Source organism: Boleophthalmus pectinirostris, unplaced genomic scaffold (assembly GCF_026225935.1).
Source record: "Boleophthalmus pectinirostris isolate CB_2022bp ecotype Guang Dong unplaced genomic scaffold, ASM2622593v1 HiC_scaffold_16, whole genome shotgun sequence".
Classification (NCBI taxonomy): domain Eukaryota; kingdom Metazoa; phylum Chordata; class Actinopteri; order Gobiiformes; family Gobiidae; genus Boleophthalmus; species Boleophthalmus pectinirostris.
Window position 1 is genome coordinate 27,226,668 of NW_026571095.1, and position 27,814 is coordinate 27,254,481.

Here is a 27,814-nt window from a genome sequence, read left to right on the forward strand (position 1 = left end):
TTTATGTGAATTACATCGACACTTTATTCTTCACAGCATTATCACACCTGCAACAGTCTCTCTTGACAATAAATGAAAAACAACCAAGCGACAAACCAAAGTCCAACTCACTCACTGAATCAGCCACAGGAAGGAAAACTATTGATTATCTGTGACCAACGCAGAGCCAATCACACCGACAAACACGTTTAAAAGGATGTGTATTACGCAGAATTCACTCTTTTAGTCATGTTATATTTGTTACCTCATCAAAAACAGACTTGTGGAGTTGTGTTTTGTTTCATTCTTTCATTTCCTTGTCCGGTTCCACCTTGTGATGTCACGTAGTGGTAGTTTTCAAGTTAAAAGCAACCCTTTTACCTTTTTGTTTAGTAGAGATTGGCGATTCCAGGGCTGAAATTATCCAAATAGAGACTTTTAAAACACAGTGGGGCATTCCTGTATTAACACTTGATGACATCACAAGGTGGAACCGAGTGTTTTCTGTCTGAGAGAAGAACTTATACTTAACTTAAATACGTAGACGCACAAGTGTGAATGAAACAAAACACAACTCCAGGTATGTTTGTGATGAGGAAACAACATTATAACATAAATCGTAATAAATATAGCGTAATATGGGTCCTTTAAATAATAATAATAATAATTAAAGTTACATGACAAAACATAGGGTGGAAAATACATTGTTTGCAATTGTACAGTTTTCTACAGATAACAGTAATTAAGCCATTTATATTTGCTTTAAATAGAAACTCAAAGATCAGCAGTGAATTGAAATGATGGAGTTTTACGAGTCCGATGGAGTTTGACTAACAGCGAAATCAGTCATCATCTTTTACGATCTTTGTTACTGAACCTTGTTTCATTTTGTGCAATAATAATAATAAACACAGATATCAAGATTGCGCCAAAGATTTACGATGTGCAAAATTCACCAGGAGAATGTGTCGATTAGTTCTCAGCAGAATTTTGAGATTGAAATCGTATTTACAGTAAGAATAAACCGTTTATAGCACTGTAGGGTTTGAGATTTTCAATACCAATTTGGAGAAGCAACACTGTAAAAATACTATGGGCTTTTTTTAAATTAAACAAAGCATCTAAGGATATATTTAAACTTCAATGTGTGGTATATATTACTCAAAAGTTATTTTAAAGGTCTTATATTACGTAAAATGGACATTCCCAAAGCTCCAAATACTCTCCTCCACCTTGTGTTATGAAGTGGTAGATTTTTTAATATTAACAGCTACATTTTACCTTTTTTTCAGTAGAGATTGGAAATTCCAGGTCTGAAATTATCCAAATGATTCTAGTGAAGGTGTGTGGAGTTTAAAACCACAGTGGAGCACTCCCTGTATTACCACGTGACATCACAAGGTGGAACAGAGAGATTTCTGTTTGAGAGAAATGTTATGTTTTTGATGAGGAAACATTATAAAATAGGTTTAAAAAAAAAAAAAAAAAAAAAATTGCATAATATGGGATTTTAACAATTTCTGGTACAATTCCTTCATAATATATAATTTGACTAATAATAAATGTTACAATATTTAGAGAAATTTCCATTAATGGCTCTTTGGGCAAAAAAGTAATAATGGCACGGTGGTCCTTGTTCAGAAACTTATATTAAAAAATGATTTTAATGTATAGATATTTGGAAAATGAGTTTAACATTTTAAGTTATATTACAATGTTTATTTAGTAAAGGCTTGGCACGGTTCAAATTCTGGTCCCACTCACAATAGCAGGTTAAACTAAGCTACACTTTACTGTTTTGCTTGTATCAAAGTGGGGGAAACAAAAACTGTGCTGATGAGGCAAAATATCAGGAAACGTAGTACTTGTTCATGTTTTTTTTTTGCCAAATTACCTCTCCGTTCTGCAGAAAGCTGCAATAGGTTCCATTAACAATACAGACCTTTTCCAAAACATCCAGAAGTGCTGCGATGTAGGTAAACGTCACTTAGGTTAATGCTTTTCTCTGGCAAAATATCTGTGGAAATGTTGCACGTATTTTACTTTTACAGCTTCATAAATCTGGCCCATCACACACTCTTCATTCAACAAGGTCGACAAAGGACATATTCTGTCCACGAAGAATTTATCCACAACTATCAAGGTAAGAAAGATGAAAACGTAAAGCCGAACAACAACGACGTATTAGTGAACTACTGAGCAAAACTAACGATATGGTCATGAATAAAACATAAGTAACTTGTTAACTCAGACTGACTCTGCAATTAAAATTAAAAATCTATTTCATGATGTAGATATTGGCATAGACAGAGAGATTTGTGCAGTTTAAAGGCTACAGATGTTCACAGATTACACGTCTAGCCTTTAAACTGCACAAATCTCTCTGTCTATGCTAATATCTTGAGTTTTTGTAAATTGTCGTTGAGTTAACAAGTTACTTATTGAGTGCGTATACATGCACCTCAGTATCCCGGAAAATACCAGCTACAGTATCCCGGTTTCTAATAACCAGGATACTGAAACCGGGATACTGTGTATACATGCACCATGAAGAAACCGGGCTACTCAAAAAACCCGATCATAACAGGGATACTGATGTGCATGTATACGTGCTCATTGTGTTTTATTCATGACCATAATGTTAGTTTTACTCAGGAGTAGTTCACTAATGCTTCGTCGTTGTTCGCCTTTACGTTTTCATCTTTCTTACCTTGATAGTCGTGGATAAATTCTTCATGGACAGAATATGTCCTTTGTCGACCTTGTTAGATGAAGGTTTGGTGATGGGGCAGATTTATGAAGCTGGTGGAAAATACATGAATATTTTGCCACAGAAAAGCATTAACCGAGAGTAACGTTTACTCTACATCGCGGCACTTCCGGCCGTTGTGAAAAAGGTCTATTCTATAATTTGATGGCATCATTTCAGATGGAGGGCATGGGCCTATAGAACTTCATTCGTCTTACGGTTAAACTATGGTTAAAGGTGCGCTGTGTAACTTTTTGTTTGAGAGTCAGTCACCTTCTTTTTCTATGGATATGTCATTGCTCTGCTTCGAATGTTCCACGGTATGACATTAAACAGCTCTACATTACATTTATTTAATTACAGGTGGTTTTATTGCTCAAAAACACCTAGAAAAACAAGTATTCTCTCCACAGCTCTGACCAGTAACTTAACCTGCTTTGGTCTCCACGATGATAGAAACGATTAATGCCATACTGTGAAACATTTCAAACAAAGCAATAACATCTCCATGGACCTTTAAGTCTTTGAAGAGACAACAAGCACGTCTGTATTTTTAACGCAATAGTAAAAATATTTCTCTCTAGTTTTCATTTGTGCTGACAGAAAAGACACTAACCAAGTCAAAACACCTATTTCAGTGACGGTAAAGTAACATTTTCACATGTAATTTTAAATCTGAATATTTCACATGTTGGTGTCTCGTTTGTCTTTGCTCGGGGAAGGTTTGGGTGGATCTTTAGCTTGTTTCCCGTTGGCATTGGTGTTAGGATCTGGGCTGGCCACAGCAGTAACAGTAGCAGTAGTCGTAGCAGTAGCAGGAGGGGCGGCGTTCGCAGAGGGGCGCTTGGTTTGCTCCTCGGGCCGTGCTTCGGGGCTGGGCTGGGCGGGCGGGGCTTGTTCAGGAGGGGGTTGGACGGTGAGTTCCTGTTGTTGTTTGTGGCTTTGCAGGAGACGCAGCTGGACGCGGAGCTCCAGGATGGCCTCCTGCTCCTCGTGAATGGCCTGGTTTAGGTGTGTGTTTTTGTTCTAGGTAAACAAAAAAAGGTGTACATTTGTTAGTGCTGTCATTATTATTTAGTATTTTCAAGAATTTAATATAAACATCTTAAAAATATGAACAAAAAGGTCAGCAGTTTCAACCCTTGGCCTGTCATGATAATAACTTCTGAAGTACAATTTACTGCTGATGTAAACGATAATATTGAAACTAATTTATGCAACTGACACAATCACATTTATCCTCCAAAAAATATTCTAAATCTACATTATTCTAAAAAAAAAGAGATGGAATAGATAAATGTCAGAATGAAACTCTAGCAGTTATATTATATCTTTAACAAGTCACAAAAGTTATTCATTCAAACCTCTAAACCAGACGTGGGCAATTATTTTTTCCATGAGGTCACATTGGAAATAGAAAATATTGATGGGTGAGGCCAAAATGCTTAACTTCTGCATAATATTAACTGTATTTCTTTATAAAAAGCAGTAAATATCCTTGTTTTGATGAGCTGTTATGACTGGTAAGAGTTTTAGGCTACGTTCAAACTGCAGGGCTCAATGCTCAATTCAGATTTTTTTGTGAAATATGATCTTTTTGCGAGGTTGTTGACATTTCCATTTAAATGTGACTTGTATGTGATCTCCAGTGTGAACTTTAAACGCCCCAAAAGAGTCCCGCAAGTGCATTGGAGGACACGACGACGTCACACACAGCGAGCATGTTCAGGATTTACAGAAGTCGCCTAAACGCTGGGCTTGTCTCCCAAAATACGGTTCAGTTATTCGTAAAATGGACAGGTTACACGTCCATGGCCGCTTTGTTTGTTTGTTTGTTGTTTGTTGTGTTTGGCTCGCAGACTCTTTATTTTTCGTTCACATTGGAGCCACGACCGCCGTGCTCAGACATTTCTTTGGAAATCATTTCAAAAACCGCCCAGTTCTGATAAGACTCCTCCAATTTGGCCTGAATACAGCAATCCCCCTGACTATTAATAAACTCGTTAACCTCACTTTCCCTCCATTAACTAGACTCTGAGCCTGACGTGTAGGTGAGATGAATGTGACCTGACCGTTCAGACTGAAGTCACATGTCAAAAGATCAGATATGTATCGGTTTTAGGAGCATATATCCAAGTGTCCTGGGTCACTGTAACCATCAGCACATATTGGCTGATCTCTACTCTGCAGCTCAAATCTTATCGCAGTCTAGAAAATAATTAACATAACATATCACTCCAAATGCAGAAATTATACACGACATAAATACAAAGCACAGAAAAATATTGTTCCAGCTTTCATATATTGAACAATAAGTCGATATGGTAATAAGCACTCAGGCCTAATCAACCCTCTGTCTGTCCTCAGGAAATACATTTCATTCACCTTGCTTGTGTATGTTTTATTGACTTTTGCATATTGGGAGAGTGAATAAATAATGGAACGCTATATAATGCAATTTTATATATTTTTTAACCCACTTAATCCCTTCTCTGTCTGGGCAAGTCACAGCAGCTGTTGTTTCCACATGCTTTCCATCCAAACACATGTGAACAAACTGACTGGAGAATTGATAATTGTTTGCCCCTGGCACTTTTTTCATTACAACCTTCATCCAACAGAATGCCTTTAAAATGACTGAACTGCTTCTATGAGGTTGTGCTGACTGAGCAGACGCTATGTACAGATCAATGCATGTATCATTCGTTCATTTTTCAATATAAAACCAAAAATAAGAAAATGAAAATACAACTATTTTCTACATTATTTGTCTCCAAAACCAAAGAGTTACTTCATTTTTCAATTTTGTGTTTAAATGAATAATGGAAAAAAAAACGGTTAACGACTGTTTCCCATTTCCATGACTTAAACTGCGATGACGGACTTTTTTTTCAGTCCCGGTCCTGTTCCCAGTCCCGGTCCCAATCCTGGTCCTCTTCCCGATCTCAGTCCTCATCTCACTATTGGTCTGGTCCCGGTCCCAGTCCCAGTCCCAGTCTTGGTCCCGCTCCTGGTCTCAGTCCCGGTCTCAGTCCCTGTCTGGTTCCGGTCTGGGCCCGGACCTGGTTTAGTCCTAGTTTAGACCTGGTTCAGTCCTGGTTCAGTCCGGCATCACAGTTTAAGTCACATAAACGGGAAAAGTCTGTAATCCATTTTTTCCATTATTCATTTAAACACAAAATCGAAAAATTAAAAAAACAAGTCGTTATCAGTTTTTTAATTTTGGTTTTGGAGACAAATAACGAAGAAAATTGTTGTTTTTTTTTTCGTTTTCTTATTTTTGGTTTTACATTGAAAAACAAATGAACGAATGATACACAGATTCAGATCCTTGTTCTCACCTCCAGTTCTTCATTTTGTTTCTGCAGATCCTCCAGAATCATCTGCAGCTCCTCTTCATCTTCACTCTCGCTCTCACTGTCCGACGAATACTCCTCCGTCTCACTGCGCCCCTGTTGACGACTAAAGGAACAACAGCGCTTTAGCCACAGTTTAATGAGCATTTTAAACAGATGTGTGTAAAAGTGCAGTACCTCTGAATGTCTGCGATCTCCCCTCTGAGCCGCTCGATCTCCTCTTTCTCTGTGGCGATCTGTCTCCTCAAAACCTGCTCCAGAGAAATCAGCTCCTCCTGCTCCGTCAGGATCTCATTCTCCTAAAAAGACAAAAACACAAAGATGAAATGCAAAAACTTTACATTTTCCATCTATTCTCCATTCACAGTCATGACTAAAGGAAAGCAGCGTGAGGATTTTTAAAGACACGTGGTTGACCTTGTGGCATCAGCGGCTACACACAGAGCATCTTTACATTTCTGCCTTATTTCAATTTGGATTTTTGGATTACGAACCTGTTTTAAAAGCAGATTAATCACTTCTTCTTCATTTTCGGTCATCTCTTCTTTTGACACATCCTCCTTCGATAAGCTGGCGATTTCTTGGGCGATCTTAGTTTCACACTCCTGAAAACAGACATCAAGACCCTCACATTTATTTGATCTTTAAGGTGTAACTGTGTAACTTTCCTGGTGGAGTGTCCATCACGTGCTCGTTTCTATGGAGATGTCACTGCTCTGCCTAGAATGTTCCACAGTGTGACTTTAAAACAGCTCTACCTTACATTTATTCAATTACAGGTGGTTTTATTGCTCAAAAATACCTACAAAAACAAAATTCTGACTGTGAGCGGGGTCACGTCTCCACAAATCTAACCTCTAACTTGGGCCTGGTTTGGTCTCCATGAAGACAGAAAGGTTTAATGCCATACTGTGGAACATTCCAGACAAAGTAAAAAACGTCTCAATAGAGAGAAGCATTCGATTCGAAAAGTTACACAATGCACTTTTAACTTTGTATAATATTTTGTCAGTAGATTTATTCCATTGGCCGATAGTAAAGTCGTACCTGTCTCTTGGCTTCTCGTAGTTTTCGTTTCAGAGCCGTTAGAATCCTCTGCACTTCCCAGAGTCGCTCCTCTTTGGATAAATCCTTCACTCCAGCCTGAAGGTCCCTGTGCAGCCGATTTATCAAAAACTCCTGCAACCAAAGGGACAGGGGGAGGACAACATTTAGTCGTCTCATTTTAATTTGTTTGCGTTCATTGGCACCGATTCAAAGTCCTTAATATTTACGTTCAGGAAATTCATATCCAAACTTAAATGCACCAAATGACATCCAAAATTGTACTTTGAATTTATTTTGTTTGGAGGATAAGCCCCTTGAGATGTCTCGCCATTTCGTTTTCGAGGGGGTCCTCGTAGTCACAACAACAAAAGACAAATACAATCAAATAAACATAGAAACAACAAAATCAACACCACACACATACACACACGCTCATACTCACACACGCTCACTCACACTTGACTGTTTGACACATAATGAATCAAATCTGAACAAAAAACTAAGTCAGAGTTCAAAGATAATCACAAAATACAACAAGATGAACAACAAAATTCAACCAAATAATCAAAAACAATTACACGGGTTCTGTAAATATTGAACCAGAGCATTGTTAAATGAAGGGACAGAAATTAATCGATGAGGGCACTTGTACTTCTCGTGACAAAGGCGTGAACAGCAGAAACTAAGAAGCCAAATCTGAATCTTGTTTGCACTTCATAGTCCTGCAGTGTCCTCAGAGTGATGTCATGACACAATACATGAGGAACGATCTCAGATTATTGTTCAAATTGGCCTTTTAACTCTGTTTTACCAAATGACGTTGATGAAATAGGCTTTTGGGAACAACTTTATTTAAGACATTAAAAGCAGTTCTTGTGTTCATTTTGAAAATAGTTTTATATGTTCATGTCAAAGCTTTAAAAATTATGGCATAGAGAAAGGTTTGATTTAGTCAGTTTTTATCATTTCTGCAAACAAATCTGATGACTGATTCTACATGTGTCACTGAATGACATTTTAAGACTTTAAACCTATAACATTTTTTCAAATTTGGTTTCGTCATCTAAATGCATATTAGTACAACTAAAGTGACTCAAAACAAATCAATTTAAACAATATAAAACCTTTATATATTACACGGTATCCCCAGGTTTGACTTCACCAAATGTAAGAATTTTTAAAGAGATTTTTAAACAAAATTAAGACCAACATCGCACTCATTATGCAGGCGAAAAACACCAGACCCAATTGTAATAATGACCAACCAACTATGGTACTATATCTAGAATCTAAGAGCCACTGTGACTTCCCCATGATCCATCTAACGTCTTCCTGCACTCTGCTGACTGTTTACTCATTGCCGCCAGTGCTAGAATCCAAAGTATTGTTTGCGCATACTCCAAATTAAACATTCATTCCGCGTTACATGATTTCACGTTGTTGTTTTTTTTTCCTCTCTCCATTTAACATTGCACTTCAGCCTGGTTGAGTATACAAAAAAACAGGCTAATGAAAGACCTTTGTGATAAAAAATAAGACTTGGATAACATAATTTAAGACTTTCTAAGGCCTTAATTTAGGAACATGAAATTTAAGACCTTTTTAAGACGCCATGGCTACCCTGTATTAATAACTAGAAAAGTTGTGGCTTCTGGACACAAAACGTCACTCATATATATATATAATAAATGATACTCAAAAGATATTGTGAAAAAAAATAAAAAATCAATACTAAAACTGGTATCAAAATTAATTGTTTTGTTTGTTACACTCTCTACTCCAAGTCACTCCCCCTTCACAGCTCTATCCAAACAAGTGTGCACTTCTCTAATGAAACTACTGCACGAGGCATCTGGTTTGTGAAGTTGTAATGCATTGTTTTGCCTCATGTTTTTGTATATTTATGAACAATTAGGTGACGTGTGTCTGTGAGATGAAGACAGGACAGAATGTAACAGAATGTGTTCAAATAGGGCCCTGGAGAGATTACTAGATTACGCAAACATCTAAACCATCTTCGACTATGTTTTTGATTAGGGAAAAATGTAAGTAGAAAGCTCCAAAAAGCACATCTTGCATAAAACTCCCTCTTCAAAACATGAAGAAATAGTTAGCAAGCAGTTATTAAGTCCTCCAGAGTAATTCCTAATAAATTAAAGAATTACTTGTAGAATGACACTTTCTGTTTAACTTCACTAAGACTTTGAGTGCATTCTTTGTGTTGCTTAGTGTTAAATCCAAGTTATGAAATTTATATATTATATTGTGTGATATAACCACGGTCACTTTTCACAGCTTGTGTGGTAACTTAGTGGAGCACTTGAATGCCATAAGTGATGTCGACATCACTTATGGCATCATCACTTTAGACTGCACCTGCTCTACGTTTCTCTGCATATGAGCCCTCAAGAGTCCCAAACACTGCGGTGGCTACTAGGGATGGGATGAGACACAATTTCCATGAGACACGAGACTGGGTCCACGAGAAAGAGACAAGATGAGATATTAACACAATTCCTAATATATAAATTTCATAATTCAGTTTACAGTTTTGGACTCAGAATGTTTTATTTCTTTGAATTGCAGAGTGCACTGAAGGCGGCGCACTTGGATTCAAGCATTTTTAACCAAAAAGCTGCAAATGAACCTAGTTATTTTTCTGTATTTTCTTTAATATTTTAGTTAGTCTTGTTATGTTAAAGCAAATTATCAACCTGACATGTTAAACGCCTGAAGAAAAGAACAATAAACTACTAAAAACTAAATAAATAAATAAAATAAAGTCTGAGTTAACTTTGCTGAAGAACGACTTAGTAACATGCAGCTCTGGTAATTATAACGTGCTCCCTTCCTTTCAGCCTTGAACTGACCTGTCTGCGGATCTCCTCCTTGATGCTCTCTTGAGTCTCGGGCAGCACCGGCATCGTGGCCACGTTGGACCATCTGAGAGGACGCACCACGGGCTTCAGCTCCACGTCCCCGAACAGCTCCCGGACATGAGTGAAGAACAGGTACAGCACACGGTTCCCAATCTGAGGAACAGACACAAACATGAAAATAAAATCAGGGAGGGTTGTATCTACAGGTAGTTAATATATACTGTATACTGTTGAGTAGACTTAGACGTAAGACAAACTTTATTGATCCACAAGGGAAATTATTTGGACATAGTAGCTCATCACAACAAACAAAGAGAAAATATATAAATGGTAATAATAAATTCTAAATAAGTAGCAAAAATAGCAAGGGACAGATGTCAAAGAGGGCATAATTATACAAATGTACATGTACAAGTAAAGTAAAAAACAAAGAAATATAGTAATATAAATAGAGTATATCAGTTATATAAAAATGTGATAAGGAAAAACAAGTGCAAAGATTAAATAATGATTGACAGGATGTAGGTTTATCTGTTACATAGGCTGTTTGTAGGGCTGTGCAATTCATCGGATTCTTATCGAGAGCAAGACTCACTAATTTCTTTACCTAGACCCTTCCACAGTATGGCATTAAACTCATATCTCCATGGAGACAAGCCGGTGATGCCACTAGGTCAAGTTATTCACATATTTAATAACAACTAATAACTTACTTTTGCTCAGTATTCTTTATTTCCTCAAAGATCATGAACATACCTGCGATCATTAAAGCGGCAGACACTTGTTCTGAAGTCAGTCTTATGTAAATGTAACAGAGCGAGGCTGCTGCAGAGGACCATGATAAGTGGAGCATTGCTCTTATGGGAATACTGATCTAAACTGGGCCAAACTGGGATTGACTGATTCAGAGGCTGTGGGTGAGACTGTTGCTGGGGGCTGTTTCTATTTATAAAAGACGTTAAGAGAAACCAAGTCTGTCCCCGTTTTATAACCAATAACGCATTTATGATGAAAAAAAAAACAGTTAAACTTGCCTAAACAAGAGCTCAAGTGAAAGACTCTGACTTCTAATCTCTACCATCTTGTGGTTACTTTGCTACAGGTGGAAACTGTTAACCCGTCGTAAAACATCAGCCTCTTGGATCAGCACTAACAACTTTCATCCAAACAAAGGTGGGTGTCTTGCCCAAGGACACAACAACAGTATGCACAGGTCAGCGCTTAGACTGAATATAAGTTGCGTTGCGTTTTCACTTTTATTCGGCGTTTAGACGAGCGTTTTCGGGAGGAAATCTGCGTGCATACAGTGACGCAAAAGTGTGTACAATTCGATTGGATGAACAGGTGCATCCATAATTTGACAGAGGTAATTGCAGATCCTTCTCTGTTCACTAATAATATGTCTGCATATTCTGTACATTTGTTGGGACATTTGTTTCTGTGTACTGCATGTATGTGATGTAAACATATACGCGACGTGACCAGATGTGACCAGAGTTTTGCGTCTTGGACAGTGTAGACGGAAACACTAAGGTGGGGCGTATTCAACTATTCCACTCTGGAGGGTGGTTTCAGATTTTTGCGTTTTTAAGCCCCAAAAACACCGTAACCGTCTAAACGAAAGGCACTTCCGATAAAATATTGTGTCATATTTACCCGCAAGCGTTCTCGTGTGAATAGGCAATGAAAGGACATTGCAGTAGTCCAGTATTTTTCATATAGGCTTAAAAAAAGGCCAGTGCTGTTGGTCCTGGCATCACGGAGCAGCTACAGTCTGTTCTGCCAAGTTTGGTGAAATGATGTGACAGATTATGTGGTGCAGCATGACCTGTCAGGCTGCTTTGACCCGTAATAACCAAAAGTATTAAGTATGAATAAGAAAGAGTGAGAGAGCTGTACCTGTATGGTTGGGTTGAGCACGATGGAGATGTTCTGGATGTTCATTTTAGTTTCTGCTTCTCTGGCGATCACGTGGTCCATGTGCGTGATGAGCCAGGACAGCATCAGACGGCTTTCGGGACACACCTCCGACAGCAGCCTCTGAAACTCCGCCACCTTCTCCGCCTCCAGGGGGCGCCCACACGCGTCCTCGAAGCGCTGGGTCAGCTCGCGGCCCAGCAGGTTCTCAGGGAGCTCACGGAGGTACTGCTTCAGGAGAGAGGCCACCGTGTGCGGCTCGTACTCCTCCAGGCACGGGCACTCCTCGCGGTCGTACGCCGCTTTGAGCTCGTCCACTTTAGACTTCATTCCTGACAAAGAGGTAATGAGAACACATGGATTATGTTTGTGTTTCAGGAGATAAGTGTCAGTCTAATGTCCTCAAAAACAATGAAAACAAACATCTTGACATCATCTTACTGTATTTTGGGACTATAAGTTGTACTTTTTTCATGATTTGGGTGGTCCTGTGACTTATATATTAAAATATATAATTTCACATGTTTGTTACTTTCACACTGACAGCTGTGAGAGGCTCTAGACTTGTGTGTCAGTATCTGTTCCTCCTATTACTTCTGTACCACTGTCACTTTGCTCTAATGCACATGTCTCCTGTAGAAAGAGCCTCTGTCCTGTCTGTATCATGTCATTGTCTTGTAGGACTTCAGCAGATTTCAGGCTCTCCTGGGGGCAGGGTTAGTTGTATTGATCAGGTATGAGTGGATGTCTGGCTACTGAAGTTTGAGCCATTCCTTTTCATCATTTACAAACTCTCCTGATTTAATGCATATGGGTCATTAAGACGCATCCCACTCACTAATGTTAATTTAGCATCATAACAAATTTTTTACACACGCTGATAAACTGTTAATCATATTCTGGCAGATTACAAACTGCAAGTAGTGAAATATCTGAATATATATATAGCCAAAAATGGTAGTCGAGCAGCAAAAGAAAGTTTAAAGTGAGCGTGAAACTTGTGATTGACTGGAGAAAAGTGGAGGATACTCAAACTGCAATGAAGAAAACAAAAAAAGCTAATTGCAGGCTAAAAGCTAGATTTAGCGAGTTGGCGGAGTTGTTCAGAAGTGACACAGAGGATGAAGAAGTCAATGGGTTTAATGATTTGGAGTGAGATGGAGAGTTTGGTAAACTTCTTCTGTTCTGTTGTTTATGTTATAGTTATTTGAAGAACTGTTCATATGTTACATTAACAGTCTGTTGTTCTGCGTTTTATTGTTATTACTATAACTTGTGTTTCAAGATGAAATGTCAGTTCTTGGTGTCTGATTTTATTAAATAAATTTCCCCCAAAAATGCAACTTTTAGTTCAGTGCAACTAATATGTCTTTTCCTTTTTCATTATGCATTTTTTGACTGGTGCAACTTTTACTGTATTTTCTGAACTATTTTAGTTAATTTACCTGCAAGATAAATAGCAGCTACGTAGCACATTTGGATCAGTTTTGCCTTATATAATTTTTGTAAATAATTGTAAGAAATTGTAATAAAGGAAAATAAATGCTGTTTTTAGTCTTTGCACTGACATTGTATTGGAATCGATATTGGAATTGAAAAAGCTGGAGCGTTGCATCCCTACTTTTTTCGAGTATTGATACCTGTTTGAGTATCAATACCTGTTCTAGTTTCAATAGTAGTTTTAGTATTGATTAGTATCTGCTTTTCAATACTTTTGACACCACCACAGCCTAAATATCTCTGTACCTGAGACTCTGTAGATGCCCTCACACTTCATGCCATAGTTCTCGATGTAGTCCACGCACTCCCTGAAGACGGCGGGCAGCTGGATCCCATCGTACAGCGCGGTTCTCTTCACAGCTTCAGACAGAGGAGCCCCGAACACCGGCCGCACCTTGGGAGCCTCCACCTGCACTGGCTCCGCCTCCACACCGGGCTTCTTCTTCTTCTTCTTGTCCTTCCACTGTTTGACCACGTCCGCCGCAGTGAGGTCCTTAGACTTCTTGTCTTTAGACTTGTCCTCTTTGGGAACTTTCTCCTTCACCTGCAAATTAAAGAAAACTGAGATTTATAGGGTTTGTAGCTGATTTTTTTCTCTGTCTTTGAACTTTGTCTGGCCCCAGCAGAGATAAACATAGATATTGTATGGATACTTGGCAACTGATGGCATCAACATTTCCTGTAGGAGTTTCGCTAAGTGAAATCACTACTCTGTCTGAAGCTCTGTTACCCAAATTACACTGAACCTCAACTTCATTTTAACATAATCTGAAACAGTTTTTCAGTTAATCACTCTCAGCTGTTTGATTTTCAACAAAAAGTTAACACCTAAACAGAACCATAAACTCGAATTGATCACAGGCTCCTGAAAATGTCTTGTTTTAATCTATTTAGTATTTTTCTTGAGGTTTTAAACAATCTGAAAACCTTTTTGTAATTGCGCATTGTGTCGCCATGGTAACTGCTGGACATTCCGCCAATAGATGCATGTAGAACACCCGCGTGTCACTACAGAATATCAATAATCTCATATTTTGAGGTTATACTAAATAGGTCCACTGTGTTCTGTCTGCATCGAATTATAAAGCCATTTATTGTCAGCAAATGAGGAAGCGCTGTGGCCTCTGAAAGTCGTGAAAAGCGCTAATAAATTCATTGCAATGAATAATTGGGGTGCTCTGAATGCATAGTCTAAGTGAAGAATAACTTAAGTCCGCTGTTAATAAAAAATAGTTCTGTTTTTTACATTTTTAAGACAGTAAAATCAGCACCTTAAACTGGCGATTTTATTTATTTGTCTGGCCTAATTTCGATCTATGAATATTCAGCACAGGGCTAATCAATTACAACTAAAGTTTTATTTTGATGTCAATGTATTAGTTCATTTTGATGGAAGGTAGAGGCCAGTATTTGTGGGCGAATAGTTGAGTAAAATCTTTCGACTATTATGTTCCATCTGGTTCTCTCTGTGCTCTGTGCTGGGTCTAACGTGGGTGTGTAGCTTTAACGTCCTTTACTGTAAATGTTTATATAGAATGTCTTTTCTATCTTTTCTGGTGGAGGGTTCCGTCACCTGCTTGTCTCTGTGTTCCATAATATGGCATTAACTTATCTGTCTCCATGAAAACAAGAGGGAGACACGGCTAGGCCAAGTTTCAAGTCAGATCTGTGGAGTCTGAATCTGGTAGCCTGATTCATCATCTGGTTTCACTTCATGGAAACCGTCTGACCTTTCAGCATTAGGATTCATTCGCTCGACGGTAGGCGGGTACTTTTTTAATTTAACCAATCACTGCTATTTGGTCGTGACGTTTGTAATGCACCGGAACGCTCAGTGGTGTCCAAGTAATTGCTGACACAACAGTAAACAAAGCAGAGAGTGAACATGTCTGTCAACGATCATTGTCGTTTCTGTGAGATGAACTTGGGAATTAAAGATGCAATAAAAAATGCAGAATTTGTATTTGACAAAGGAAGTCTCAAGGATTCAGCTCTTCAGTCATTGGCCGGTGTGTGGTCTAGAACTTCCAGGATTCTTGCAAACCGTCTGGTGTATTTTGATTCCTGACCTAGTCGCTGGAGAGAAATCAAATTGAGCGGAGACACTAGGCAGCGCCAGCCTGGCTAAAATTTTGGTGTCACGATACTAAAATTTCAAATGAGACTTCGATACTAAGGAATAGGCTCGATATATTCAATCACAATTATAATAAAAACACAATTTCTTTAGACAAAAGAATGTAATTTTCAACATAAAATTTTAGTACTTTTTTTTAGATTATTGTGTTGACTGTGTAATCCCTCAGTGGTCCAGGGAGTTTAGACAGTGGTCCACTGACAAAGTAATAAGTACATCTATTACAAAAACTACATTTATAAAATTTAATAAGTCTTTCAAATTTGTGTTAACTAAAACTATTCCACCATAATCAGTTTTAAACAGTTTCTTTGTTTCTTGTTACACGGATTCTGCTGATATTGCAAAAAATGATACTTTAGAGATAAATTGTGCAACACCAAAGCCTAACCGTATTTTCCTTTACAAATCTGCAATTAAAGCAAATTTTGAAAAAGTAGAGCAACTCAACAATACACTACACATTTTAGTTTTTGTTTTGTTTACCTTAAAGTCCTTCTCCTTTTTCTTGGAGAAGCTGGGTTTCTTGAACACATGGATGCCCTTGGAGCGCTTCATTTTGGACGGGCTTTCCGCCTCATCGGCCGAGCTGTCCTCCTGGAAGGCGGCGTAACCCTCCGCTGGTGAAAAAAGAACCAAAACACAAGGAAATCAGGTTAGAAAAACACTCTTGAAAAGCTTGTTCCTCCCAGTGATACATCCAGAGGAGCTGTGAAATAGAAAGAGGAAGTGTGGAGTGAGAGAAAGCAGAGCAGGGGGAGGAAAAGAGGTCAGTCTCTTATTTAGCATAGCTCCCTCTGCACCTAACGCTCGTCACACTTACTACAATATACAGACTCTTATAGGACTACAGGGGGAGATGGTGCACAGAAATGGCCCTATCCTGCAATGGTAAGATTCTATAGTACTGTCATGACAGTCATTTTAGAGAGCCATCAAACCCATTATTTGTTAAACTTGTTTGTTAAAAGTGTTGAAAATGTACGATATTGTTGACTTACACTGCTCAAAAGTTTTAGAACACCCTAATTTTTTCAGTTATTTATTGCAATTCAAGTCCAATGAAGAGCTTGAAATGGTACAAAGGTAAGAACCGAACAGCCAGAGGTTAAAAAAAAAAAGATAAAAGATACAAAACATATGTCCAAGCTCTGCCAAAACTACCTCAGGAAAAAAGAAAAAGATGGTAAAGCTTGAAAACGTGGAGTGTTCAGCACATTCTCCAGACTTAAACTCCATCGAGCTGGTTTTGGGATGAACTGGACAGAAGAGTGAAAAACAAGAAACCTACAAGTGCCACACATTTATGAGAACTTCTGCAACAGACTTGGGAAGAACTTTCTGAAGAATATTTGATTTCTATTGTAAAAAGAACGAGCCACGAGTGTGTTCAGCTGTTATATCTGCCAAAGGTGGATGCTTTCATGAATCAAAAGTTTAGAATATGTTTTGGTCAAAGGTAAACTGTAAAAAGTAAAAACTGTAAAAAGTGTGATGTTCAAAAACGGGAGTGTAAGTCCCCTCAAAGTCATATATAAATCAAAGTGCCACGTATTATCTGTAAATATTCAAAGACTGTTTGAGACGAGAACAAGCCACTACAATTTAAAAAGGAACCTACATGTTTTAAAAACCCAGATTCAAACCAAGCAGGGGTGTAACGATATCGAAGTCTCACGATACAATATTGTCACGGTACAATATTTATTGCGATATCGTGGGAAAACTCACGATATGGTGGGGAGGCTCACGATTAGGGATGTAACAATATCCAAATCTCTCAGTACGATATTTTCACGATATACATCTCATGGTACGATATTTATTGGGATACTTTGTGGAGGCTAAACAGGTAAAACTATGAATATGCTACTTTTTCCTCTTAAAATGTCTTGACAAAACTTAATCCAAAGAACTGAGACTTAAAAGTGTTTAGAACTGTTATTTCTTCATGTAGTCTACACTGAAATGGAGCAAAGGATCATGGTCTATGTAGTTCCCTCTGTCTTTTTTTGCCACTGTTGCACCATAACTCTTAATTTAAGCAAAGAGACTTGTAATTCGATATATTGTGATGGTCCACGATATTATTGTGAGAACTTTGACAATACGATATCCCTAGAACCAAGGTTATGGAGTGAAGCATTACTGTGAAAGGAGTCAATTTATGGAATAGTCTTGACAAAGATATCAAAGGATCAAGTACAATGATGGCATTTTAAAACATTCATAAAATCCAGTGCAATGTGTATGTATGAAAAAGAAGTTGTTGCGCATAAAAGTGATGATCTCTGTTTGTAACTGATGAATAATTGTGACTGAAATGAAATTGATTTTGAAATGTTTTAAAGTAACTATCAGTGTTAAGAGAGGGAAGATAATATAAGATGACTCTTCTTTCTGCTCCTTTCCATTCATTTCTTGTATGTTTAACATTATGACACTGTTTTTATATACTTTATGAATGAAATAAACAAACAAATTAATTAAATAAATAAAACTTGAGTTCAATACTAAGGAATAGGCTATACTGAATACAGATTCCGATACCAAGATGATAATAAAAAACACTCTTTAATTAGACAATAACAAGTGATTTTCAACATTAAATAATAGCACTTTTTTAGTATCAATACCTGCTCAAATGAGTAGGCTAAAAATAAGCGACCTACACTGCAAATTTCTCTGATCTGGCCAAGATTTTAAAACTTATATCAGGTTATTCATCTTGTTTTCAGATTTGTTATCTACTTACTAGTTCTGAATTGGTTGTATAATCTTAAAAATTGTCACATATATTTCTTCCATGACTCAATTAGTCAGAAAATCTTAAATATAAGCAATAAATGTTGAAAAGAAGCTACAGTCCATTTATCATAGCTTTCCCCTAAACTTAGCATCCATAAACTTATTTCCAGCCCATGAACACTTAGAGAGAGACCAGAGATGCTTAATTCTAGTCTCGAGGTAGTTTACTTTAAGATAATTTATCAAGTAAATTTATCTTGCTGCATGGACTGATAATTTCTGTACCTTTAAGTCATTTTCTGATAGATTTAAGTGTTTATATCTTAAATTTTGGCCAAACTTTTTTGCAGTGTAGCATTTACTTTAGGTGGTCAAAGTATCAAAACTCAAATAAAAATCGATACTTAAACTAGTATTGAAACTAGATACTCATTTGAGCAGGTATCGATTCTAAAAAAAGTTACAATCACAGGACAGAAATAAAACCTTTCCTGAATAACTGCATCAATGGCTGTTGCTGCACGCCAACAACAAAGACACATTCAGTTCTCTATACAACTACACAAAAGGTATTAATCTCCTTTATGAATACACAAATGGACAAGTAAATCCCGGATCCATTTGCAAATAATCTGTTGAAAATAATGCATTCATTCTTTACTGGCCTCTTGTGGCCTGAGTGAACATCTGTGGCCCTGATTTTGCGTGGTAGATAATAATGAAAGGTAGGGCTGGGGGTTAATAAGAAGTTGATACGATACATAGGCCACGATATGATACATAGCTCGATACGATACATATCTCGATACATAGGCCACGGTAAAATACATACCTCGATACATAGGCCACGGTAAAATACATACCTCGATACATAGGCCACGGTAAAATACATACCTCGATACATAGGCCACGGTAAAATACATACCTCGATACATAGGCCACGGTACGACACATACCTCGATACATAGGCCACGGTACGGTACATACCTCGATGCATAGGCCACGGTACGGTACATACCTCGATACATAGGCCACGGTACGGTACATACCTCGATACATAGGCCACGGTACGGTACATACCTCGATACATAGGCCACGGTACGGTACATACCTCGATACATAGGCCACGGTACGGTACATACCTCGATGCATAGGCCACGGTACGGTACATACCTCGATGCATAGGCCACGGTACGGTACATACCTCGATACATAGGCCACGGTACGGTACATACCTCGATACATAGGCCACGGTACGGTACATACCTCGATACATAGGCCACGGTACGGTACATACCTCGATACATAGGCCACGGTACGGTACATACCTCGATACATAGGCCACGGTACGGTACATACCTCGATACATAGGCCACGGTACGGTACATACCTCGATACATAGGCCACGGTACGGTACATACCTCGATACATAGGCCACGGTACGACACATTCCTCGATACATAGGCCACGGTACGACACATTCCTCGATACATAGGCCACGGTACGACACATTCCTCGATACATAGGCCACGGTACGACACATTCCTCGATAGATAGGCCACGGTACGACACATTCCTCAATACATAGGCCACGGTATGATACATAGGCCACGATACGATACATACCTCGATACATAGGCCACGGTACAATACATATCTCGATACATAGGCCACGATACGATACATACCTCGATACATAGACCACGGTATGATACATAGGCCACGATACGATACATACCTCGATACATAGGCCACGGTACAATACATATCTCGATACATAGGCCACGATACGATACATACCTCGATACATAGACCACGGTATGATACATAGGCCACGATACGATACATACCTCGATACATAGGCCACGGTACAATACATATCTCGATACATAGGCCACGATACGATACATACCTCGATACATAGGCCACGGTACAATACATATCTCGATACATAGGCCACGATACGATACATACCTCGATACATAGGCCACGGTACAATACATATCTCGATACATAGGCCACGATACGATACATACCTCGATACATAGGCCATGGTACAATACATACTTTGATAACTAGGCCATGGCACGATACATACAGAGATATATAGGCCACTGTGTGATGCATAGGCCACGATACGATACATACCTCGATACACAGGCCATGATACGACACATAGGCCATGTATGATACGATACACAAAAATTTTAATCATCAAAACAGTGAAAATGTCAAATTTTTCGCATAAACAAGTTTCCTTCCACTAAACAAGCAACAAAACTGTAGCGCTATAACAAAATAATTTAGTGAAATAAACCAAAAAATACTCTTGGTGATATATGGATACAGCAGCCCACGATATCAATACTGTATCGCCACATTAAACAATACGATATATCGATATTTCAATATTTTTGCACACCCCTAATGAAAGGTTTTATTACGCCAAATTGACTCTGCCATGTTGTTACCACGTTAAAAACTTATGGAGAGTTGGGCTGTGTTATAGTCTTTTTATTATTTGTCCGTCCACATCTCCAAATCTCAAAATGCTCCGTACCACCCTGTGATGTCATGACGTGGTAGTTTTCAAGTTATTTTCAAGTTTTACACAAGAAACGACTGGCTAAAATGATCCAAATGATTCTAGTGAAGGTGTAAGGAGTTTAAAAACACAGTGGAGCACGAGTATTTTCAGTTTGAGAGAAGAACTCAGCTTAAATACGCAGGGTTTGCGTGTTCAACATGTGTGAATTAAACTAAACACAACTCCAGATAAAATAGGCTCTTTGATAAGGACCAAACCGGGACAAGACCAAAGCTAAACCGACCGCAAAGTCTGAACCAGAGAAAATGAAAAAAAATGTCCCGATTCCAGACAACACAAGTGCTAGAGAAGTAATTAAAGTTATATAAAGTTAGATGTGATAAAATGGGGTTATATACACGTCCTACCTTTTGTGCTGCTCTTCTAAACTAAATCCTGTTTGGGTTTTTCCCAGATCTGTCCCTGTGTCCAGTCCCACCTCTGATCGGCTTCATGGGTGTGTCCTCCAACTGTCCAGCTCTTCCTCTGTCACATCAACAGATATAAATACTGCTGCAAATACTTCTACTGCAAATACTGCTGCAAATACTGGTACTACTGCAAATACTGCTACAAATACTTCTATTATAAATACTGCTACAAACACTACTTCTGCAAATACTGCTGCAAATATTGGTACTACTGCAAATACTGCGACAAATAATACTACTGCAAATAATACTAAAATCACTACTACTGCAAATACTACTGCAAATACTACTCCTGCAAATAGTGCTACAAATACTACTGCAAATACGACTACTGCAAATAATACTGTAAATACTGCTGCAGCTACTACTGCTGCAACTACTACTACTGCAAATACTACAACTGCAAATACTGCTACTGCAAATAATACTGTAAATACTGCTGCAAATACTGCTGCAAATACTGCTACTGCTGTAACTACTACTACTGCAAATACTACTACTGCAAATACTACTACTGCAAATACTGCTACTGCAAATAATACTGTAAATACTGCTGCAAATACTGCTGCAAATACTACTACTGCTGTAACTACTACTACTGCAAATACTACAACTGCAAATACTGCTACTGCAAATACTGCTGCAAATACTGCTACTGCTGTAACTACTACTACTGCAAATACTACTGCAAATACTACTGCAAATACTACTGCAAATACTGCCGCAAATACTGCCGCAAATGCTGCTACAAATACTACTACAAACACTACTGTTGCAAATAATAATGCAAATACTACTACTGCAAATATTACTACAAATACTACTGCAAATACTACCACTGCAAATACTACTGCTAAGTACTACAACAAAGACTACTAGAACAAATAATACTACTTCTGCAAATACGACAACAAATAATACTACTACAACTGCAAATGCTACTACTACCACCACTATTACAAATAATACTATAACAATTACTACTATAAATAATACTTCTACACACAGATATAGAATAAACAAACTGCAATCCTATAAAAATCACAGTATTTTTGAAAAATAGAAATAAAGATATAAATTACTCAGTAAAACCCGTGTAAAGGCAAAAAGATGACACCCACTTGTTTTACTCGTTATGAAACAGTGAAAAAGGTGAGTGACCTAAAAACAAAAAACAGGAAGAGGTTGAAACTGTCTAATCTCTACTGACATCTACTACAGATACTACTTCTGCAAATACTACTCACTACTGCTACTTTTAAACTACTACTGTTGCAGAGGCAGATATGGAAAACATTCATGCAAACGAGACAACGGGACAAAGAGGGATTCAGAAAAACAGGGACACTTCAAAACACTGGATTTGAATTTTCCTTTTTCCTCTTACTGTTGACTCAGCAGAATAACAGATGCTCCATGAAAAAAAAAAAAACTATAGTGTTTATATAGGGTGGGTGCATAGACTGTATATAAATGGACATAGCTAAATATTCCAAATAGGAAGTGAGCAAGGGAGCGCTTCCGGCTCCATCGACTCTGGCTCCAATTGACTTTACACTGACAAACTGTCGCTCCTCTATCTGTAACTGCTGCTGTGAGCCTCGCCATTCTGGCCTTAAAATGGTTGCATTAACCTGCTCTAAATGATCCTGGTGTTTTTATTTAGCTATTTTGTCTGTAAATAAATTCCTAGTAAGGAACTCGGCTCCAAATTTACCCCTATAACTGCTAGCTTCATTTGACTGGAGCCGAAAGCTGTGAGTGGCGTAACAGTCCCGTAAGGCTTCCACACACCACTTGAATTTTTGGTCTTAAATGATTTTTAAACGTACGACCAAAAGCGCATACCACACACGAGGAGAATCTTATGAGACTCAAAATCTCCGATCACAAAGACTGCAGTGGGATATGTCTGAGAACTACAATAAAACGACTCGCTTTGAGACGCTTAAGTGTTTAAAAGATCAGAGCACTGCACTTCTAGTTTAAATACAAGTCAAACTGTCATTATTTGTGGAATGTGGTGCAAAATTTCATATACATAATTTTTTAAGCATAAAATTACACAGGAAGTAGAGTCAGTATCACTAATCTGCAGCTTCACCTCGATCCAAGTGCTGTGTAAACAAACACACATGAGGAGCTACTCTCACCTTTTTACTTTCAAAGAACACCTCAGACTGGATTAATAGTGATGTTTTGTGGACTGGATGTCATTATTTGTGGGGGACAATGTCTAGAGATAATGTGGATGTGAAGCTTCACTTTGAATTTACTACTTTACAAGAGGTGAGTAATAAAGTATTCTCATTATTTTTGCTGTATTCCGAGTTTGTATATTGTGCCTCTGTGTCCTTGTTTGATTGGCGGTTGCCGTAGTGTAGTTTTGGTGGGTTTTATTTGACTCAGCTCAATATGTGTGTGGCAGCCTTAAGTCCACTTCTTTATACAGTCTGACAAGGTGCTTTTTTTTGAACTAGTGGGGGAAGTGTACTACAATAACATTTGACTCATTACCTACTAAAGTGTTTCCGGGTAGGCCTATAAGGAAAGACTCCATATTATAAAGTATTTTTATACTTGTTTATTTGTAGCTCGTTGCTACTACAATGACAAGACTCTATGGGAAAAAAAGAAATGCTTCATTCTGACTTACTGATCTATAGGGCTTTAGTCCTTTAGTCAATTAATTGGTTGATGGAGTCTTTGTCAACTGAAGTTTTTATTATGATTAAAAAAACATTCAAATGGGAAAACAGCAGTAAGGAGAAGTGAGTGAGTGAGTTAGCAGAAGATTTGGTATTTTTTGGTATTTCTATGTAAAAAGCAGATTAAGAGACATTGTTTCCTAGTGCTTTTTTTTTTTTATAATTTCTTCAAGTGACTAAGTGTGTACTAAAGTATAAGCAATGTACATGTTTTCATAGTTGATTTGCAGGACATGTCTTCAGTGGACTACAGTGCTACTTACTTCTTTTCTCCTTCTTCTTAAACTTGTTCTTCTTCTTATTGTGCTCCTTGTCATCGTCGGACACGTAGACATCGGGGGGCTCGTGGTGGTGTCCATCGTGAGGAGGGGATGGCTCTCCAGTGCGGTACAGTCCTGGGAACTTTGTGGGACTGATCTCCTCTGAGCTGGGCGTGCGGGCCACTCCCCCAGGGTGCTCCGCCCGCCGCTGCTCGGCCGGGCTGCTGCTGGGGGGCAGGAAGCACTCCGTCATGGCTGTGGAGCCCGGGACACCTCACCTCTCCATGTCACCTGCAGAGGGAGACATAGAAGTAGTTTCAAGGACCCATATTGCGCTTCTGTTCTATGTTGTAATGTTGTTTCCTCATCACAAACAGACCTAGAGTTGTGTTTTGTTTCATTCATAAATGTTTAACACACAAACCCTGCATATTTATTTAAATTTGAATGATTGCAGCTCTTTAATTGTCTGTCTATAATGAATAAAAGGAAAAAGGTAGTTGTTTGTTAACATGAAAACTACTGCTTCATTGCTTCATGACATCACAAGGTTGATTAAGAAAATCATTATGAGCTTTGGAGATATAGACAGACTAAGAATAAAGGATTACTCAAATGTGTATGAATAAAACAAAACACAACTCCAGGTACGTTTGTGATGAGGTAACATTATAACATGTGTTAAAATGCACAAGGGTCAATTTTGTCATAATGCAGGACAATAAGAAGTTATATAAGAGCAACTGAGAACGGAAGTACTTGGAATAACACCTCCATGGAGACAAAAAGCTGTGCCCTTCGCTCCTGTACAAAAAATTATTAGTGCACCTTTAAAAGCACATTTAAACACAACCTCAGCTGACCACACACCCGGGTGGAATGAAAATGGGAGATAATGATCCACAACCATAGAGAATTGAACTGGCAAAAACCAAATTTTATAGATAATGTACCAGCTAATAATATTTTCCCTGCTTCACTAACTGCATTATTAACAAAGTAAAAGGCCCATCACGATAACAAAAACTGAAGCATGATATATTGCTACAGAAAAATATCAAAACAATCATACTGAAATTACTTCATGCCGCTGAAACAATAAGAATAAATATATAGTATCATTAAAAGACCCAAGCAGCAACAAATAAACAGCAGAATGAACAAATGATGAGCAGTAAGTTGTTTATTCAGCTCTCTACAGCTCAAATCTTACTGTATTCGCATTACAACTAAAATATCAAAAATCTCCCCTTTACTAAAAAAGAAAATGTACCCACAGAAAACGTATTGTTCCAGTTTTCATATATGAAACTTTAAGTCGATATAGTAATTGTAACAAACAAATAAACAAACAGAGAACTACAAATATAACTAGAAAGCATTAATTTGCATAGAGTAGAAAACATGAGGTTTCACAGTTAAGTGGTATTCAGGTTGAGTGAATTAAGTACTTCCTGCCGTGAAGCAAAAAACTGTCTGGACAGCTTCTCCTTTTATAGATCTCTCTAGTCTCATAAAAAATTACATTATGATTCAGAAATGAACCTTTCCTGAACAGCCTTTCAATGACCTCAAGCTGTATCAGAACAAGTAAAAGAGCACACAGACTAGTGTACGCCCACGGACCACTATGTGTAAAACAGAATTCCCCCATAGCCTAAAAACAAACTTAACTATACTGGAATGGCAAAATTTGACTTTGTAGCTCATTGTATTATCATAAACTTAGAAAACACACTAAGCTGGTAAAAAATTACTTGTTAAAAAGGTCTATATTATGCTATTTTCTGATCTACAGTATGTTATGATGTTGTTTCCTCATCACAAACAGACCTGGAGTTGTGTTTTGTTTAATTTACACATGTTTAACACACAAACCCTGCAGATTTATTAGGCTGAGCTCTTCTCTCAAGTTGAAAACACTGCTGCACTGTGCTGTTAAGCGCCACACACCTTCACCTGTATTATTATGATAATTTCAGCCCATATTTGCCAGTCTCTTCTGAACAAAAGGTAAAAGGAGCTGTTAACTTGAAAACTACGCCTTGATGACATCACAAGGTGGAGTAAAGCATTTTGAGCTTTGGAGATTTATGCCAGACTAATTACTGATTGTGAATGAAACAAAACACAACTCCAGGCATGTTTGTGATGAGGAAACAACATTATAATATGGCTTAAAGCTCACAAAAGTCAGTTTTGTGTAAAATATGATATTTAAAGATTAAGTGCAGGCAGTGACATTCATACTCCACAAATTGAATGAGATTAAATAATTGTAATAAAAACAATTAGTGCAACCATAAGCTTGTCTTTGGAATAAAAGCACCTAAACCCAAATCTCATTAAGATGAAAAATGTAAGAAGTAATAAAAGATGTTATTATAATGCACTGGCGTTGACAAAGGTCAGGTAATTTTTATGATGCACAGAGAGGAAGTAAAAACCGGACAGAAGATTTTTCATGAAGTAGAAATAAGCTGTACATAATGACATAATGAGAGCACAGTATGGAAATGAATAAAAACTACATAACTACTAAAATTCCAAAGGTCAGACAAAATACTCCTAAATGTTATAATAATAATAATAATAATAAACATAATTAAACTGTATTTATTTAAATTTTTTCATGTCCATATATATAATTTTATGTCATGTCCATATAATTTTATATATTTAATTCAATCTTTATTAAGAAAACGTAATATCTGGTTCATAGTATTAAAAAGAAAATAGTAAGAATAAAAAAAGTTAATTAAATACAGTGCATGTTATAATGTATACAGACAAGACAAGCCAGTATATAATTTTCTTTCTTTCTTATTTTATTTTACCTATATTTTCTTGACATCCTTTTTATTCTTTTGATTATGGAAAATTCTTATATCTTTCCCTTTTTTAAATTGTCATATTCATTTTATCCCATTTAATATGAAAATAGTCCTAAATCTGCCTTGGTGTTTGTTAATCTTTAGTCCGTCATTACAAGATGGTCAGTTTTCCTACATTTTCATCCTCTTTACAACAACATAACAGACATAACAAGCACCGATCTCAAGACAATGCATCGATACATCCATATATGAGATTATATAGACAAGATTTAAGACTTTGCACAAAATAAATAAACAAAATCAGACAGTTGTGTTCTGAATGAAGGGCCCATGCTAGCCTCACTTTAGCCTCAACCTGCTAACTTAGCTGATTAGCCTAACCATTACATCTCGGTCAAATTTGCTCGTTAGTCTTCATACAACAGACATCTGCCCCAGAAATAGATGCAAAATGTAAATATGGATTTAATTTAATAGTTGTGGACGTTATAACAAAAATATATAAGAAGAGAAAAGTTTACCAAGTCCGCTCCCGATCGGTCAATCTTCAGACTAGAGCTTCCGGTTCTCTGTGTTCCAAATAAACAAAACTGCGCATGCGCAAAATTGATAAAACATGATGGGAGATGTAGTTCAAAGGTACCAACAGCGTTTTTCAGCAAATAAATGCAACTGGATT

At 37.6% G+C, this 27,814-nt stretch overlaps 1 protein-coding gene across 1 annotated transcript; it reads right to left on the reverse strand.

Annotated features, from left to right (window-relative positions):
* On the reverse strand, positions 1 to 27,726 carry ralbp1 (ralA binding protein 1). Its single transcript, XM_055152193.1, has 11 exons — positions 27,657 to 27,726; positions 24,302 to 24,589; positions 16,051 to 16,184; positions 13,674 to 13,971; positions 11,910 to 12,259; positions 10,002 to 10,163; positions 7,132 to 7,263; positions 6,579 to 6,689; positions 6,262 to 6,383; positions 6,070 to 6,190; positions 1 to 3,754 (listed from the first exon to the last, which is right to left on the reverse strand). The coding sequence occupies exons 2-11, from the start codon at positions 24,549 to 24,551 to the stop codon at positions 3,413 to 3,415; spliced, it is 2,022 nt and encodes a 673-aa protein (XP_055008168.1). The 5' UTR covers positions 24,552 to 24,589; positions 27,657 to 27,726; the 3' UTR covers positions 1 to 3,412.
* Positions 27,727 to 27,814: the final 88 nt, after the last annotated feature.